The sequence below is a fragment of the Phacochoerus africanus genome, chromosome X, assembly GCF_016906955.1.
Source record: "Phacochoerus africanus isolate WHEZ1 chromosome X, ROS_Pafr_v1, whole genome shotgun sequence".
Taxonomy (NCBI): Eukaryota; Metazoa; Chordata; class Mammalia; order Artiodactyla; family Suidae; genus Phacochoerus; species Phacochoerus africanus.
The window spans coordinates 16,523,238-16,541,339 of NC_062560.1; the positions used below are offsets into that span (position 1 = coordinate 16,523,238).

The 18,102-nt window shown below is 46.6% G+C and overlaps 1 protein-coding gene across 1 annotated transcript; it reads left to right on the forward strand.

Annotated features, from left to right (window-relative positions):
* The first annotated feature begins 693 nt into the window (after positions 1-693).
* Positions 694-13,598, forward strand: NHS (NHS actin remodeling regulator). The gene is made up of 6 exons (XM_047765658.1): positions 694-749; positions 2,805-2,997; positions 5,634-5,765; positions 6,796-9,777; positions 10,085-10,211; positions 12,903-13,598. Exons 1-6 carry the CDS (start codon positions 729-731, stop codon positions 13,510-13,512), a joined length of 4,065 nt encoding a protein of 1,354 aa, XP_047621614.1. The 5' UTR covers positions 694-728; the 3' UTR covers positions 13,513-13,598.
* The last annotated feature ends 4,504 nt before the right edge of the window (positions 13,599-18,102 follow it).

An 18,102-nucleotide genomic window follows, 5' to 3' on the forward strand; every position in this document is an offset into this window, starting at 1 on the left:
CCTTGACACTGGCCCTGTCTGCACAGACCATGGATATGAGAAAGAGGCCAATTTTGAACAGTCCAGAGGAGGAAATTATACACGAGCAATTTTCTTCCAAGTAGTTCACAGGAAAATAAACTCACTTTAAGCAAATAATGCAGTCTTTCCCAAAGTAGCAAGTGGGATTGGGATATAAAAGATAGAAAGGTACAATTTACAAAGACAATGTCACAGCCATTTCACAGCTGCAAGGTAAGGACCATAATGATAGGAACGGAGCGGCAGTGGGAGCCGACACTAACACAGAGCGCTTATTAAGCGCCGGGATTCGTCTAAGCCTACCTATTAGGTATATTTACTCATTTAATCCTCACAAGGACTCGGGGAGGTCGATACTCTTATTTTCCTGTCTCGTGGATGAGAAAACTGACCTGAGAGCCAGCCCCTGGTCCCACAGCAAGTGAGCGGAAGAACCAGGCTTTGTACTCAGCCAGTCCAGCTCCAGGGTCGGGGCTTCTAACCACTGTTGCTGCTGCTTCTCAGAAAACCAAGACACCTACGGCAGGAAGGGAGAAAGGAAGGATGGAAGGACGGGCGTTATCCCAGTATATTCATGCATTAATGTCATAGATTTGGCTTAACCAGATACCGTGGGTTGTGTGCATGTTTTTAATTTTTTCTTTTCTTGCATTTCATGTTCATAGTTTAACAGCACCCGTTCGCCCTCCCCCACTGAATGTTGCCACATGACCCCATGGAGTAGAAAGGTACTGCTTCTGAGAACATTCCATCACAGCCTGTCGTGCTTTCTCTGGACACTTGCACTTTCTTCTCTTTCTTTATGGCAAACTCTCCTGTTTCTAACGAACTAACAGGCATTCTTTTAAATCCGTTTAAAGAGTGGTAACTGGAACTCAATAAAATATAACGTAGTCAGTCATGCCAGTGGTTTTACACCCCCCGCCCCCACCCCGACCCCGACCCCATCCCCAGGCTGCACTTAAGTCTCAGCTCAAGGCCCCACCCTAACACCACTCCAGGACTTTGTAGTTTTGAGAAAAGAAATTTCAGCTTGCCCTATATTTACCAAAACTGCAAAGGTTCGCCTTCTCAAATCAAAAGAGAACAGGACAAAAGGATTCTCTGGCGGCCAATTGTCCCCGTCACCATTAAATAAAAAGCGCCTTTGGCTGCTGGTCAGAGCCTGTAGTCGGGTCCCTGTTCTTTCTTTGTGGCTCAGTCCATTGTTATTCAAGGAAGGCCTCGCCTACAGAATGTGGCCTCTGGTGCCTGTGTGCGCAGAGGGGGAGTGTTCTCTCCAGCTCCTGCTCCCTCTCCCTCCGTCTCTCTTTTTGCACGCACCAAACTTTTTTTTTTTTTCTTTTTTCTTTTTGGAAGTTACCTAGGAAACAAAGTCTTTTGTGCTCCAACTTTATCTGAGCTATTTGCTTCGCTGGGAACCTGCACAAAAGCTGAAGAGAGAAAGAAGGTTGCAATGTTTGGCTAAAAACCATTCATGGCCAACACGTTTTTCTCAAGGGGGGGAAGCGTAGCCTGTTGGGTGTCTTGGGGGGGCTTTTCAGATACCTCTGACAAGGTAAGCAAATGCTGGGTGTTAGTTTAGAACAAGTGGCTCTGGAATCCTCTCTTTAAGGGGACTTGAGAACAGTTCCCTTGACAGTATGTGAAATCCTTTGAGTTAACAGGGCAGGACGCTTCCCAGCGTGAGGAGGAGCAAATTTTTTTTAAATGACCCTGATTTTAGGACAGAATAGTATTAAAACCTAACTGGAATCAAGAGGGAAACTGCTTATTTTATACCAACAGCCACCTTCCTACAAATGGTGGAAAGAAAGAAAACCCAGGTTCGGTGGTGAAAACTGAGTTTCTTAATAATCCGCTTTAGAAACCCAACCCTGAAATCACGGCTGGGATGGAGACTTTTTAATCACCTGGGCTAGGAGCCCAGCCCTGAAATGGAAGTTAGGAAATACCGGTATTTATCAGGGGCGGGGATGGAAAATTCTGAGCCATCACAAGGAAGTCAAGGTCTCTACACAGGCGGAAGACAAGCTTCGTGCTGCAAAGCTGACAGGAAATCAAGGGGGACCATTCTCCTCTTGCAGATTGGGAAAAGAAACCCAGTAGAATCCTTCCCCCCAGTAACAGCGGTTGGCTCTTCCACCCTCGTTGATGGGTGGAGATTCTTCGCGTTTGCTGTTCCACGTGCACAGGGCCGAGGAAACTGCGTTCTTAAAATGGCACTCCCAAGTGCCGCCACCCTGCCGTGAGATGAGCTCTGTGCATTTGGATCCGGCCTCTCAGATGAGGTCGGCTTTTCCCTCAGGTGATGTGTTCTGGGGTGTCTCCTGACTCCGGGCCTTCTGGCCAGTTTTCTAAACCTTTCCTTAGGCATCTAAATCATTTTTCCCCTTTGATCACAGTCACCTGGCGCTTTCGAGACTTGCAGTAGGAATTTCTGGCGAGACTTCCAGAAAATAAATCGACCTCTCACTGGCTTAGAGAGTCCTCTCTTTCTTCGTTTTGAAGTTTGGGGATTTCTGGCTACCTTGTCTCTCCTCTTTCATTCCCTCTGACCTGAAAAGCATGTGTATTTAGCCTATTTTTTCCCTTTTGTATCACTTGACTGTTGAAATGATAACTTGCGGTTACTTGTGCTTACTAACGGTTTTCAGGGATTCTTCCTCTGACCTGCAAGCTTCTCTCTGACTAAACTGAAATTTGTCCTAACTCTGAAGTTCCTTGTGTGTGTGCTTGTGTGTAAACCCCGATGGCTGAATCTGGATGAACTCTGTTTGCAGTCCCATCCCCCGGAGGACGAAGATACAGATGTCATGTTAGGGCAGAGGCCGAAAAACCCAGTGCATAATATCCCCTCGACACTGGACAAGCAGACCAACTGGAGCAAGGCGCTACCTCTCCCGACGCCAGAGGAGAAGATGAAACAAGATGCCCAAGTGATTTCTTCCTGCATTATTCCCATCAATGTCACCGGTATTGTGCTGTTCTTTTCTTGGGGGCAGGCGGGTCCGAGCACTCTGTGTATTAAGTATGGTCCGAACCTGTGCTGCTGGGCGCACCAGTTAAGAAAACTGCTTGGTAAACAAATGATACCTTTTTTTTTTTTTTTTCATCAGAATGCAACCCAGGGGATGTTCGATATGCTTTTTTGTTAGGTTTTGAACATCAATTTGCATATATTCTGCTGGGCCGCTTGTTATGTAAATGATGGACAGTTTCTTTCGGAGAAAAAGTAACCAAATAGCTCTTTAGCCATAGCTGACTGAAATAATGGCAAAAGCGGCAGTGATTAATCAGATGAGAATGATGTGTGGCACCGCAGGAAAGAGCCCAGCAAGCCTCAGGTTTCGAAAACGGCAAGTAAGGATCCTGTAGCTCAAGTATAAAATCTGTTTTCATGCTTCCATGGATAAAGGTAGGCTTGTTTAAAAGATCCTTTAGACTTCTGCACTGATTTTAGGCATTTTGGACCTAAAAATTCACGGTGTCACAAGATGAAGGCTGAATTCTACTCTAAAGCCAGCTGGCCAGTCTTCTGCTCACACTCCGCTTTCCCTCCTTCTCCTCTGTACTGAGAGTTCGGATACTAGGCCAGGTCCCAGGCAAGCCTGTCTGGACTTTACTTAAAAAAGTTTATTGGCAGCAGTTGTAAAATCCAGAATTGGTGATCTTAGAACCTGGCGATCTTAGTTGTAAATAAAATAATATTATAAAGGATTCTAATTTTCAAAGACAGATATTAAATGATCTATCCACTAGGCTTTTCTTTAACCATCTCTAAGAGCTACATTTTAACGTATTTGTATATTGAAGATCTCACAGTGGCCATTGTGTGACTGATTTTCGTGTAACTAAATATCACATGCTACTGGAGATGCATTCTGGACACAACTGTTATTAACGTCACTCGCAGCTCTCTCCTCTACAGTGGGGAGCAAATGATGACCAGGTATCAGGGCCGATATTATTTTCTCCATGACAAACAGGAGTGCTAGTTGATTAGCTGGTTGTGAGCTGGGAGGGAGTTTTACTGACCTGCTCAACTTGTAGGAGAAATTAGTCTAAGGACGTGCACTTCATCTGACCTCCATAATCTAAATGAGATGGTTTAGGGGGTGTTCAGCTGTCAAAGGGGATCATTTCGGCATCCTCTTAACCTAACTTTCGGTTCTGGGAACATCTGATTATTAGCAGCACCTGTTTTCTTCATGGCACTGTAAGTAAAATCTTGTTTTCAAATTTAGTCCTTTAATTATGGGGCTTGTGACTTAGGAAAAGGGATCTTTCCTTTTGCTTTATTTCAGGAACTGAGACTAAAGCCTAGATTATATGTTGATTTCAAGAGCTTTAATGAGAAAGTTGCTAATTATGCCCATATAACACAAAATATCTGTGTCTGTATGCCACGTGATGCATGATTATTATAATTAGAATGGAAGATTTTAATCTTTGAACTAAGAAAGGAAAATTTCATTCGTACGAATTCTCCGATAGTATTGTAATCTACCTATGAGATCTCATACAGAGTTTTCAACATAAAACTGTTCTCACTGTGAAGCTAAGCAGACCTCACACCGCTTCTCCATATAGCTGAAGCGCAGTTTGACATGTCATTCCGCTCGTGTGTCATAATCAAGATGAATGATGAGGCAGCCGGACTCCAAGCGCTCTTGGCTTATGGCTTTCTGAGGCAGAGCTCACTCTGGAAAATTCATGGTGCAAGCTGGTGCCTGACAGGAGTGCAGCGTCCTCACCTCCCCCTTCATCATTCTCGTTTTGGTAGTTCTGCAGGTCGGGCGTCAATACTGTGATGATGGCGAGACCAACTAACAGGCATCATCGTTTGCCCCTTGTATTGACAAAAGATAACGCACACACTGTAAAGACGGAGAACTCCGGCTTTACTTACAGTTGGTACAGAAGATGGATCCACTGAAGCGAGGACGGCCCTGTATTTTTATTTTATATTAATAAGACACTGGTGCTAAAGCAAACTATGTCCAATTTAGTCAGCAGAGGAAAGCAGGAAGAGTTAAAAGCACACCTCTAGGTTGTTGTTTCCTCACTGTGTGTGTGTGTGTGTGTGTGTGTGTGTGTGTGTGTGTGTTTAGGGCTTGGGCATAGTGGGCAGAGGGAGGGGGGCAAAAAAAACTCTCACAATGACACTTAATGAAGAAATGGGCAGACTGTGTCCGCTGAACTACTTCAAGTTAACACCTTGGCTACGGATCTACTATGCAAAAAATAGCAGCTTCAGAGAGTCCAGAAATAGGCCAGTGAAGAGGAGGAAGTAAAGGTCGTAAGTCCTTAAGGAGCCATTTCTGTGTGAGAGTGATTCTTTGATGTGATTTTTCTCCTCTTTCTTTCGATTTCCCTTCTTTGTTACTTTTGGCAGTGCAAGCTGTTGTGGAGAGCTGCATTTAGAAGGAGAGCTTAATGTACTGCAGCATCATTTAAAGGAGAGCCGAATGAGGGCTCCCTTATATTTGTTCACGGGCCTAATCCAAACGCGTCCTTTGCTTCCAATCAATAAATATCACTGTGTTCCAAGCAAATGAAAATGTGTTTGCCATTTCGAAAAGCTAATGAGATCTGTTGGTGGGTTGCAGGAGTCGGCTTTGACCGAGAGGCTAGTATTCGCTGCTCTCTTGTTCACTCACAATCCGTACTACAGCGGAGGCGAAAACTGAGGAGGCGGAAAACCATCTCGGGTATCCCCAGGAGAGTCCAACAAGAAATAGGTGTGGTATCAACTGTTCATATGCTGCACACGCTAGTGGGGGCGGAGTGTAAGGAGTTGAAATGGAAGCTGGCCTTTAACCCGCTTCCTTAAACATGGGCAGTGTTGAAACGTGGAGAGGTTCTGAAAGGGTGTGTCCTTGTTTCGTGTTCAGTAAGCCAGGTGGGGTTACTTTTTCCACCTCCATCCTTGACTGTAAAGGTTTGACCATACAGACTTACGCACTTACATGCAGATTTTATGGCTGAAATATAATATTTTGCTACTTTTTACAAGTTTTCAGGTGGAAATTATGAGTAACCATTAACAAGATTTGCTGACAGATTTTTTTCAGCAAAGTATACCTTTATTTGAAGAGAGATATACTTTTACGGCATTAATTATTTTCAGTGGTAACATTCCAGCATACTCAATTAAATATTGAATATTGATAACATGATACCCTTGGTGGCATTTTTTTCTCTTTTGTTCTGCTAAGTGTGTTTAAGACGGCGATGCCTTCCTATGGCTTTTTTAATTATTACTGTGGCAGCATCTCTTGTAAATCAGATTTCTATTTCATATAGTGAGGTCTATGATGTTCTATTTCATTATGTTTATCTTACAAAATGAAAGTATACAGTAGCCAAGAAGATAAAATGTATTTTAGTTCAAAAAAAATAACAGACACTTACTGGGGCAAAGTAATTTGATCGTGAAGAGAAAAAGAATTCACAGAAGCACGAAACGCTGATCTTCTCTTAGTATACATACATACAGAGCATGTATGTATTTGTGTGTGTGTGTGTGTATATATATATATAGAGAGAGAGAGAGAGAGAGGAGGAGAGGGAGGGAGAGAGGGCGAGACGGGCAAAGCGGCAGAGAGACGCTGCTCAGAGCCTTTTACCTTTCTCCTCCTTTTATACGGTCATTTTTTTCTGGAAGAAAATGCTCCCCCATGCCAGCACCCAGATCTGTGGCCGTCTCCCAGAATGTCTGTTCACCTGCCGATGTATGCAGTCTCTCACTGTGCTGTCCGTGTATCCTAGATTCTGACGAATCGCCCGTGGCCAGGGAAAGGAACGTGATCGTGCACACCAATCCAGACCCTTCCAACACCATCAACAGGCGGTCTGGAACCAGGGACTCGGAGTGCCAAACCGAGGATATTCTGATCGCGGCGCCATCCAGGAGGAGAATCAGAGCTCAAAGAGGTCAAAGCATTGCAGCTTCCCTTTCTCATTCGGCTGGCAACATTTCTGCCCTGGCAGACAAAGGCGACACCATGTTTCCCCCCGCGGTGAGCAGCCGCACGAGATCTCGGAGCCTTCCCAGGGAGGGCAACAGAGGCGGGGACGCGGAGCCTAAAGCTGGTGCTAAATCCTCAGCATATGAAGAGGGGGAGCCTTTCGTGGGAGACCAAGAAAGGACCCTTAACAGCTGCAGCGAGGCCCCCAGCAGCCCGAGTGCGGCGGAACACCAGCCTGCTCTGGGCCTGGCCTGCACTCAGCATCTTCACAGCCCCCAGCACAAGCTAAGTGAGAGAGGGCGGTCACGCCTGGCCCGCATGGCTGCAGACTCTGGCAGCTGTGACATCTCCTCCAACTCGGACACCTTCGGGAGCCCCATCCACTGCATCTCCACGGCTGGCGTCCTCCTCAGCAGCCACATGGACCAGAAAGATGACCACCAGTCCTCCAGTGGCAACTGGAGTGGCAGCAGCTCCACGTGCCCGTCGCAGACCTCAGAGACCATCCCTCCCGCAGCTTCTCCGCCCCTCACTGGCTCTTCGCACTGTGACTCGGAGTTGTCGCTCAACACAGCCCCTCATGCCAATGAGGACGCCAGTGTCTTCGTGACAGAGCCGTACAACGACCCCCTGGAGAGAGCGACAGGCCACCGGGCGAACTCCTTCAGCTCCACCGTGGCAGACCTGCTGGACGACCCCAACAACAGCACCGCCAGCGACAGCGAGTGGAACTACCTGCACCACCGCCACGACGCCTCCTGCCGCCAGGATCTGAGTCCTGAGCGCCCCAAGGCGGACAGCCTGGGCTGCCCGAGCTTCACGAGCATGGCCACGTACGACAGCTTCCTGGAAAAGTCTCCCTCGGACAAGGCAGACACCAGCTCTCACTTTTCGGTGGACACAGAAGGCTACTACACGTCCATGCACTTCGACTGCGGACTTAAAGGCACTAAGAGTTACGTGTGTCACTACGCAGCCCTGGGCCCAGACAACGGCCAGGGTGTCGGGGCTCCTCCTCCTCTTCCGGACTGTGCCTGGCAGGACTACTTAGACCACAGGAGGCAGGGGAGACCGAGCATCTCTTTCAGGAAACCAAAGGCAAAGCCGACCCCACCTAAACGGAGCTCATCGTTGAGGAAGTCCGACGGAAACGCAGACCCTTCCGAGAAGAAAGAACCAAAGATAAGCGGTGGCCAGCTCCCGCCTCACAGCTCCAGGGAAATGAAGCTGCCTCTTGACTTCTCCAACACGCCTTCGCGAATGGAAAGTGCCAATCTTCCCACCAAGAAGGAACCTTCTTGGCTGAACCAGACTGACCACGGCATCACGGAACCTCCGTTAGACACTTCGGAGGCTGCGGCGTTCAAAGACGAAGGTGCTGAGTCCGCTCACTATGCAGACCTCTGGCTTCTCAACGACTTGAAAACAAATGACCCTTACAGATCTTTATCTAACTCAAGCACTGCTACGGGTACGACAGTCATCGAATGCATCAAGTCTCCAGAGAGCTCCGAATCCCAAACCTCCCAGTCCGAATCGAGAGCCACCACCCCGTCCCTTCCTTCCGTGGACAGTGAGTTTAAACTGGCTTCCCCAGAAAAGCTGGCTGGCCTGGCCTCTCCATCAAGTGGCTACTCCAGCCAGTCTGAGACACCAACATCCTCTTTCCCTACGGCTTTCTTTTCCGGTCCGCTGTCTCCTGGAGGGAGCAAAAGAAAACCGAAAGTCCCAGAAAGGAAATCCTCGCTACAACAACCCTCTCTAAAAGAGGGAGCGCTGTCACTGAGTAAAGATCTTGAACTTCCAATTATACCTCCTACCCATCTTGACCTAAGTGCTCTTCATAATGTCTTGAATAAACCATTCCACCACCGCCACCCACTGCATGTTTTTAGTCATAATAAGCCGAATGCAATAGGAGAAACCCTGAGGTCCCATCCTCCCCCGTCTCTTGCAATTACACCGACAGTGCTGAAATCTGTTAGCCTTAGGTCCATCGGGAAGTCAGAAGAAGTGAAGCAGAAAGAAGGCAACAATGCAGAGCTTCCCTACTTAGAGGAAAGCACTCTCACAACGGCTGCCCTGTCTCCAGGTAAGATGAGGCCACACATGCCTAAGAAATCACTGTCGCGCCAGTACCCCACTGAAGACACCATACTGTCCTTTTTCGACTCCCCTGCAGTGGAGATGGGACCAGACCAACTACAGCTGGAAAAAAAACATACTTTTGATGTGAAGAACCATTGTGACCCGGAAGCAGTAACCTCAGCTGGCACCAGCCTTCTAGATTCCAGGGTCACAAAAGACCAAGCACATGTGCAGAGCGAGCCTACTCCAGAAAACACACCGCGGAAAACCTGTGACTTCCCCACAGAAGCATTTCAGAGGGTCTCTGCTGCTCGCCCCAGTGATGCAGAGGGTAAAGCAGGACCATTCGGAGAGGGTCCAGACGGAGCCCTAGCACAGGTCCAGAAGCCATCTTCCGGAGATCAGGAGGAAGCTGCACACCCCGAGTCTGCGGATGTGCTCACACCTCAGTCGGACTCACCGACCAGAGGCACAGACCTAAGCAGTCAACTCAAGCTTCAACTTGGGATGAGCCGCCACCACGACAAAGTGCCTGGGAATATTAGCTACGAAGCAGAGACATCAACTGTAAATCCACGCCCGGAAAAGTGTTCGGAGCAGGAAAATATCGCTTCAGGTATTGCAGCCAAAAGTGCCTCTGATAACAGCGGAGCAGAGGAGACCCAAGGAAGCACGGAAGAGGTTTTGCTGAAAGGTCAGTCGCTGACGCCTCTGTCACAATGGGGAGGTGTCTCGGGACAGCTTGCGGAGTTGTTCTTTCTGACCTTCCCCATAACTCAGTACGGCCGGGGGTACTACTTTCCCTCTGCTGTTCTTTGCACTTACTAAAACCATCAAGGGAAGGAGAGGCTTTTATTTCGGCGGGGTGGGTGTGGCAGGCAGCGTGTTCCTTTTTAAAAAGGGCAGTCAGGTAACTCTTGTTTATTGGCTCCCTGAGCCAGTGAGGCGCAGCAGCATGCCGGGGCCCTTCTTCCTAAAGATGCTTTTATTCTTAATTTAAGAATCGTCCCTGAGTGATGACTCTTTGATTTCACCACTGAGTGAGGACTCTCAGGCTGAAGCGGAAAGTGTGTTCGTGTCTCCAAACAAACCTCGAACAACTGAGGATTTATTTGCGGTCATTCACAGGTGAGGCCACAACACCAAAAGCTCTGCTTCTTACGGTGCGGCCCATCAGATGCCAGCACGGAGAAGCCTGGGATGCTTGTGATACATTCATCGAAAAACATAAGCTAGCAAAGAAAAATTATTTTTCCAAATCACATTGACAAACTTATAGTCAAGTTGGGAAATACGTGGTTTTACATACAGTTAGGTGGGCCTCAACTGAGAGACCTTTCTAGGAACTGCTGAGGGAAGGTGTTTCCCCCCGCCCCCAGGAAAGACATTCTGGAGTGAGTTTTTGTTTGAGAACACTTTCTCATCCTAAAAAACATCCTAAAGCTACACTTCTACACAGCAGAGATAAATGCAAGGTGACTCCCTAAACACTGCCCCCCGGTTTGTATAACCTGCCCATTTCGTGGCTCAGAACAACGCATCACTGCTCCCCTTTCTCCCTTTCTTCCTAAAACCACTTCTTGAAGAACCCCAGTCCTGTCCAAAATGGATACCCCATATCCCACGAACAGGGGACGTCGTCCGGGCTGCTTTGCCAGGACGGTGTGGTGCCCACGCTGACCATTCCCATTCTCTCGCTTGCCTTCTGCACTGCTATGACCAAGGTCCCCATGTGCAAGTATAGTCCTTATAGCCTGTGACTGAAGAACAGGGTAGGAACTGGCCTTTGGCAACGCAGCCTGTCCCCGACGGAGCTGGCCCGTCACCACGTGCCTACTCCTTCCACAACTGCAAGTGCCTGCCTCCCTAGGCCTCGGGACCTAGATGCCACTCCCGAGGAAGGGACAAAACTTGGGGACTGTCTTGTCTACTGCATGGAGTTATCCTTTGGGAAGCAAGCTCTCGGCAGGCAGCCTGCCACTGCTTCTTCCAGAATCCTCATGTTAGGGGAACGCATGTTTTCTGTTGCTGTGGTTCTCTCCTAAAGAAGGAGCGCTGCTCTTCAACAACTTTTTTTCTTTTTTTTTTTTTTTAAGGAGCCAATCAGAAACACTTTCTGTGTAGACATGAGCAGGCTCACTTCTCCACCCAGAGGGTGAAGAGTCATCATTTTTCTTTGTCCCTGGTCATATTCCCCTCAGCCCCCTTCCTCCCCAACCTGAGGACAGGGTATTAAAGGCTGCGTAAGGTAAAGGACCAAATGCTAGTGTCTGGAACGGTGGACCGAATGGAAGGAGTGGGGCCAGAAAGACCTGGAATTAGATCCCTGTGCGGCCACTTCCTATCCACTCTTGAGTCCATTCAAACCTCTGTACCTGTTCCCTTACTAGAAATGGGTATAGCTCACAATTCAGTTCTGATGACACGAGGTCATGTTATTGCCTAGAATATGGTAGATACTAAAAGCAGACCTTAGTGTGAAATTCCTACCCTGATGAGAATTAGACACTGGCACCCACAAGACAGCAACCACAGAGCTTTCAGCCAACCACAGCCAGGCTGCTTTCCCACTGCAAACCTGACACTTGCTCTCATCTCGAGATAGGTTGTGGAGAAAGCATGTTGCCAAAACCTGATCAATGAATTTGCACCTGCTGCCTTATCAAAAGAACTAATGTGACGATGGCTGGGTGCCTAGGTTTGGTAGACGTACAGAGTTTGGTAATCTTAGATTTACATTTATATAAAATTTATTTATTTATTTACAGCACGGAAACAGGAAAGTTTGGGGGGGGGGGGGGTTGGTTGGTTGTTTTTTTGGGGGGAGAAGGGCGCACTCTTGGTCTATGGAAGTTCCCCAGCTAGGGGTCAAATCAGAGCTGCCCCTGCCGGCCTATGCCACAGCCACAGCCGCCCCAGTTCACGGCACCACCAGATCCTTAACCCACTGAGCGAGGCCAGGGATCGACCCCACATCCTCATGGACACTAGTCGGGTTTGTAACACGCTGAGCCATAACGGGAACTCCAGATTTTGTTTTCTTGAGCGCTTACAGGGTAAAGAGTTGAAGAGCTCCAGAGGCCCTAGGTTTTCGGCTTCCTCCAGAAAGTAGGCTTACTGATGAATACACCGTGGATGTTCCTAGGTGGCTGTGGAAAATGGTATTTGCAACCAAAATGGATTGATTTTCTCTTTAAAGTCATGTAAGAACTTTTTTTATGTGGAGGAATTGTAAGAGTAGACTAGTGTAATGCACCCCCCCCAACACACACACACACACACACACACACACACACACACACACAGACATACCCATCCCCCAAGTCTAGCAGCCAGCGACCGATGGCTGGTCCTGTCCCATCCACCCCTCCATCCACTTGGCCCTTCTGGTAGTCACTGGAAGCCAACCCCAGACATCGGAGGATTTCATCTGTGTTGCAGAAAGAGGTTTAATGAGAGAAAATGACAGTCCTTTACCACCTACACGGCAACCAGAAGTCACTTAGCAGTATTTCCTTATACTCCTGTTAAAACGTCCCAAGTCCTCCTCTGGAACGTTCAGCCTCCGCGTGAGTCACCATGTGAGATGGTCATTTCCAAAACCCAGTTTATGTCCACCGGTTACTGGAGAATCTCCCCCAGGCTGTGCGTGGCACAAGGACAAGGAACTGCTGTCACTCGTCGCCTCCACGGCCCTAGCGCCCAGTACCCGATCAGACGGGGCACCAAAATGCTCTTTGCGGAGACGCGTAAACGGGACTTAACATTTTTAGTGGCATTAGGATGTATGCGGACTGAGATTTTCTCTTTTCTTAAAAGGTCCAAGAGGAAAGTACTTGGAAGAAAGGATTCTGGGGACATGTCTGTTCGAAGTAAATCGAGAGCTTCCCTGGGCAGCAGTGGCGGCAACAGCGCTGCTCCTGCCGCTTCGCCCAACAGCAGTGGGACCCCCGCCAACAGCCAGAGGTCTCCCGGCCTCATCTACCGAAACGCCAAAAAGTCCAACACGTCGAATGAAGAGTTTAAGCTCTTGCTCCTCAAGAAGGGCAGCCGCTCCGATTCCAGCTACCGCATGTCGGCTACGGAGATCCTCAAGAGCCCCGTCCTGCCCAAGCCTCCCGGGGAGCTCCCCGCCGAGTCCCCCCAAAGCCCCCAGGAGGCCCATCAGGGCGCCCCCGCAGCGGAAGCCCTGTCCCCGCTCTCTCCAGGCGCCCCCCGCCTTAACGCCGAAGGGTTTTCCTCCAAGACCTTCGCCACCCCCGCCTCGGCCCGCGTTGGCCGCTCCCGGGCGCCCCCAGCGGCCAGCAGCAGCCGCTACAGCGTCCGCTGCCGGCTCTACAACGCGCCCATGCAGGCCATCTCCGAGGGCGAGACGGAGAACTCCGACGGGAGCCCGCACGACGACCGGTCCTCCCAGAGCTCAAGCTAGGCGGCGTGGCGCAGGCGGGCCGGCCGAGGCCACAGCTGGGTGGTTCGAGGAGGGGGAAGCGGAGCAGAAGCCTGGGGGGGGGGGCGGGGGGCAGCCCACCTCGGGGTCCCATCTGCGTGCTGGGGAAACGGAAGGTGGTTCGGTCTCTCTCGATTATTTTCCGTGGTTTTTAGTCGCTGTGCTGTCGATCCTGTTTTTCCTTAGCCTGGTTTTGATTGGCCCGACCGCATTCCTTTTGATAAGAGAGCATTTTAAAATGTCGTCTTCTCATGAAACCTAGAAAACGTTTTCCCAGAGCTGCCTCTTCTGAAAGCAAAGCCCTCACGGTCCTAATTCTTAAGAAGATGAAATTACTCTGGAGGTTTGGTATTTTTTTACATTAAAATGAGATAAAGCAAAATAGAAGAAAGAACTACACACATGTAAATACCATATTTTTGATAAGAACGTGTAAATAGATTTATCAATGAGGAGTGGACACGTGGCCAATTACCTGCCAGACACCAACGGTTTATAGAACACAGCAAATAAAGTGTAATGATTGTATTCTGTGAATACCATTTTCATATCAAATACCATATTTAAATGTCCACCAATATGATTTCTGAGTGATAAACCTCAAATATGAATTTTAAACTGATGAAATAAAGGAAATCTTGAGGTCATCTACTGAAATGTGATTAATTTAAAATTACGAATTCAGACTTAACCAGTTTTGTGACAAAACTGCAGTACCAAACAAGTTATTGGTAACGCATGGCTGTGATGTGCCATGGGGTAATTTGGACAGAATGAAAAGCATGCTTTTGATTTAAAAAAAAAAAATCAATGAGAGGAATCATCATTCTCAACACAAAGCCCGGAACAGCAACATTTGACCATATCCTTTAAACTTCAAATTCTCCATGGATTGCTTTAAAGAGAATGAACAGGGAAAACGATCGTTAATTTTAGGTTATGTTTTTATATTAGGCTCCTGGGGACACAAACAGTCTGAGGACTATAATCTTTTCACCTCCTTAAACAGTTTAGCAATTAGCTCCAGGTTCTTTCACTAACAAAAATAAAACATAAGCATGCCACAGAGCTGTGGAGTTTTCAGTAAGTACCTGCAATGAGTTTTCAGTGAAGCTTTCTCTCTGTGCTGATGAGATTCATGCTACCTAAAAATTAACAGAAATGACACTGTGAACGATGTAGTCGGGAAATAGGTATGTGTATATGCATTATTTATAGTCACTGTTCAACTGGGAATGGGGAGCAGCTCTGGTTCACGATGCTACATACACCTGGGTTTTTGTGTGACTTTATTCTGTCTGCTTGATGGCAAAAAGGGAGGGTGGGGGTGGGAAAGGCAATGTCAGGGCAAGTGCTCTGATAAAATGAAGGCAGGGAAACAAGCTGAATTACTTGAAATTACTTGAATTTTCTTGTCTTAAAACTGAAAAAAAAATGTAGTTACAAGTTGAAATCTGCAAATGGGTTTTACACCTGTGATTTTAACATGAACTAATGTTTGAAATGATATGTCAGAAATATAAGCAGCTATGTACTTAGAATATGTATTGAATGAGAGAAGGTAGAAAGTAGCGAACTAAGAAGGGATATGGCCTATAAAAGAATAGAATGGGATTAGAATGATAGAACATACCAGAGTTACCAAGAAATTGATAAGCAGCTGGCTTTAAGCTTATGCAAGTGCTATTTGGGAAAGTAGGATGTGTGAACGGGGGTTTGTGGGTTTGGTTTCATTCATGCAATATGAAGGAGAAAGCCTGGTCTAAGAAGATGCTGTTTTTCAACAGAAACTTTCTAAGACGTTACAGAGTGAGAATTAGAGAATCCGATTGCTCTTCATTTTTTGTTTGTTTTCTTTGGAAAGAAAAAAGTCTGATTGATTCTACTACTTTGGTTTCATTATCAAATTGTGCTTCTTAATTTCGTCATCCTTGTATGTAAAATGGGTACTGGGGGTGGCGGGGAGTGGAGGGAGGGAGAGGGAGAGAGAGAGAAAGAGAGAGAGAGAGAGAGAGAGAGAGAGAGAGAGAGAGAGAGAGAGAGAGTGTGTGTGTGTGTGTGTGTGTGTGTGTGTGTGTGTTTGTGTGTGTGCGTGCGTGCGTGCGCCTGCGCGCGAGCACTGGTGCGCTTGTGCTGGGATAGATAAGCTACCCGGTAAAGGGTACGTCTGAACATTTACAAAGTGTTACACTTTTTACTAAAAGAACAATGTTTGGGGGTTTGAAAAAAATGGACCATCATTTCTCACTGGAACCCATTAGTTAAGAAAACCAGCATGGGTTGACACCACATGGGAACATGAGTAACTTTTTCTCATGCTTTGAAAAGTACACTTGACAAACTTTTAAAAATAAGGTTTTTAGACAGATGTCATAAGAAACAGTCGTTTACCAGTCACAATAGGTGATCTTTTGTAATTTTCATAAAAGCAGTTCGTTTGCAGTATGGCTTTTGTGTAGTTAGGGGTTTTTTAAGTGTAAAGAAAGGTATGTGGGCTTTAAAAGTGATTCTAAATCTTGAATGGATAATACGTGAATTGGCTTTAACAAATATGTCACCTTCTTATTGACATTAATTTAAGTAATGGTACTATATTTTAAAAGACATATTGAATTGTGAAGGCAATAAGATACCTTCTATATGTAATGACCACAGAACTAACCCTTATAATATAGTTTTACTTATTTTGTTTACTCTAAAAAGCTATAGCAGAGTTCCTCTATTTTATATTTCATAGATTTAAAAAAAAAAAACCCAAATAAAGATGGATTTAAAATTCACTGTGCAAAAGAGTATTGAGTAACAAACTGAGTTTAAAAAGCAAGAATTTCCTTAGTAATTTGGAATATTCTACATGGCTTTATCCCAGAGCACATGAGACCAAGATTTAGGGCTGTCCTCAACATCACTGCCGTCTCACGCAGGCTACACACATTAGGTATTGTGAAGAACATCAACCCAAACTTTTCTTCTTTTGTTTGCACTGATGCTAATATTTTGCCCTTTTATGTTTATATGACATGTCTGTGTTGTGTGGGGGAAGGTTGTTTTCCTTTTTTTTTTTTTTTTTTTTTGGCTAAGTAGAGGACATGGACTAGTTGTAGCAAACAAAACACACTGTTTGCTCTTGCCAAAGTTCAGTGAGTGAGTACATTTGCTGCAGTGGTGGCAGACTCAGAGAACTAGATCAAAACAAAGATTTAAAACTAGGAGGAAGGTTACAGTGTAACTATTTTGGTACTAGAACCAGTTCATGCTGGCCGAAAGACAATGGTTTATGGACTTGCATCCATTTTGTATTTTTGTAATATTTGTAAATATGAACTTTTTAAATTGTTGCAAAAATGGTTTCTTTTGTAAGATGTTTTCAACGTTTACATTCAATTCAAGCCTTTGTATATTTTAGAGCTGTGCAACACTTTAAGTCTTGTATTTATTTTTAGTAAAAATGGTGACAGTTTCATTGTGAACCCCTCTAAAAAAAAATGTATCAGAAAAGTTTGATTACCTAGGAAGTGTGTATAGAAACTGCAAATAAACGTGACTGCAATTAAAGGACTTGTTTCCCTCTTCTTTGTTACGTAATTGTATTCCTGGGGTCTTGCATACACCAAGTGTGGACGTAAGAGACAGACCTGCTATGGCAAAAGTATGAGCAAAATAATAAATACTCTATCTACAATGGGCTCTAATCTCGCTTGTATTTGAGAGGAGAAAAGAAAATATTTCTCATGTCCAACATGCTTCCCTTGTAGCGCCTCTCTGGGCCAGGAAAAGATTTATATAGCTTTACTTCAACTGCTTTGCTTCTGAATTACTCAGACTGTGCCTCCTTCCCAAGATGAGCAACCTCGACATAACCTAAGACGATCGCCACTAAGTAATGTCATGTACCTTTCATTACATACATTTACTGATAGTGTTGTAACTGCTGTGCTTATCCTAACTCACCACCCCCCTCGCTGTGCCCATTTTATTGATGGGAAACTGAAGCACAGAGCCGTTACCTGAGTTGCTCAAAGCCATAGCTCACTTAAATGTTGAGGCTAGGGTACAAACACAGCAAATTTGGCTCCAAGATCTGTGTCATCGCATAAAGGCATAACAACCTTTGAAAATAACCCTTCCAGGTTTGTACCAAACCACAATTGCTAAAGCCCGGCCCCTCCCCTTGCGAATTGAAGCACTGACCGCACACCTAGAATTAATTCAATGTCCATGTCTCTGGTACATCACAGAGGAAGGGGGAATTAAATTAAAAAAAAAATTTTTTTCAAAGAATTAACCAACAAGAGGGGAGAGGCCAGACGCCTAAGTGCCTCAGCCCTGCGAGCCGCCTCCAAGAAACCCACACCGAAATACCAGCAAAAACTCCTCTCCGCCTCGGAGCTTCGCGTCTTCAGCCTATAGCGGGGCGCGGAACTGAACTCACCAACCTCTGCCAACCACCGCCGAGCTGCAGGTGCTCGGAAGCGGCCATTGCGGCTGCGCAGAGGGAAGCACAGCCCCTCCCCTCGGCCGACTCCCTAGCAACGGCCCGCTTCTCACGCGACGGCAAAGGGGTCCGCAGGA

Coding starts and splice junctions, on each gene's coding strand:
- NHS (XM_047765658.1), top strand. CDS start 729: ATGACCCCATGGAGTAGAAAG. Junction 2,998..5,633: donor TATTCCCATCAATGTCACCG/GTATTGTGCTGT, acceptor GGTGGGTTGCAG/GAGTCGGCTTTGACCGAGAG. Junction 9,778..10,084: donor GGAAGAGGTTTTGCTGAAAG/GTCAGTCGCTGA, acceptor TCTTAATTTAAG/AATCGTCCCTGAGTGATGAC.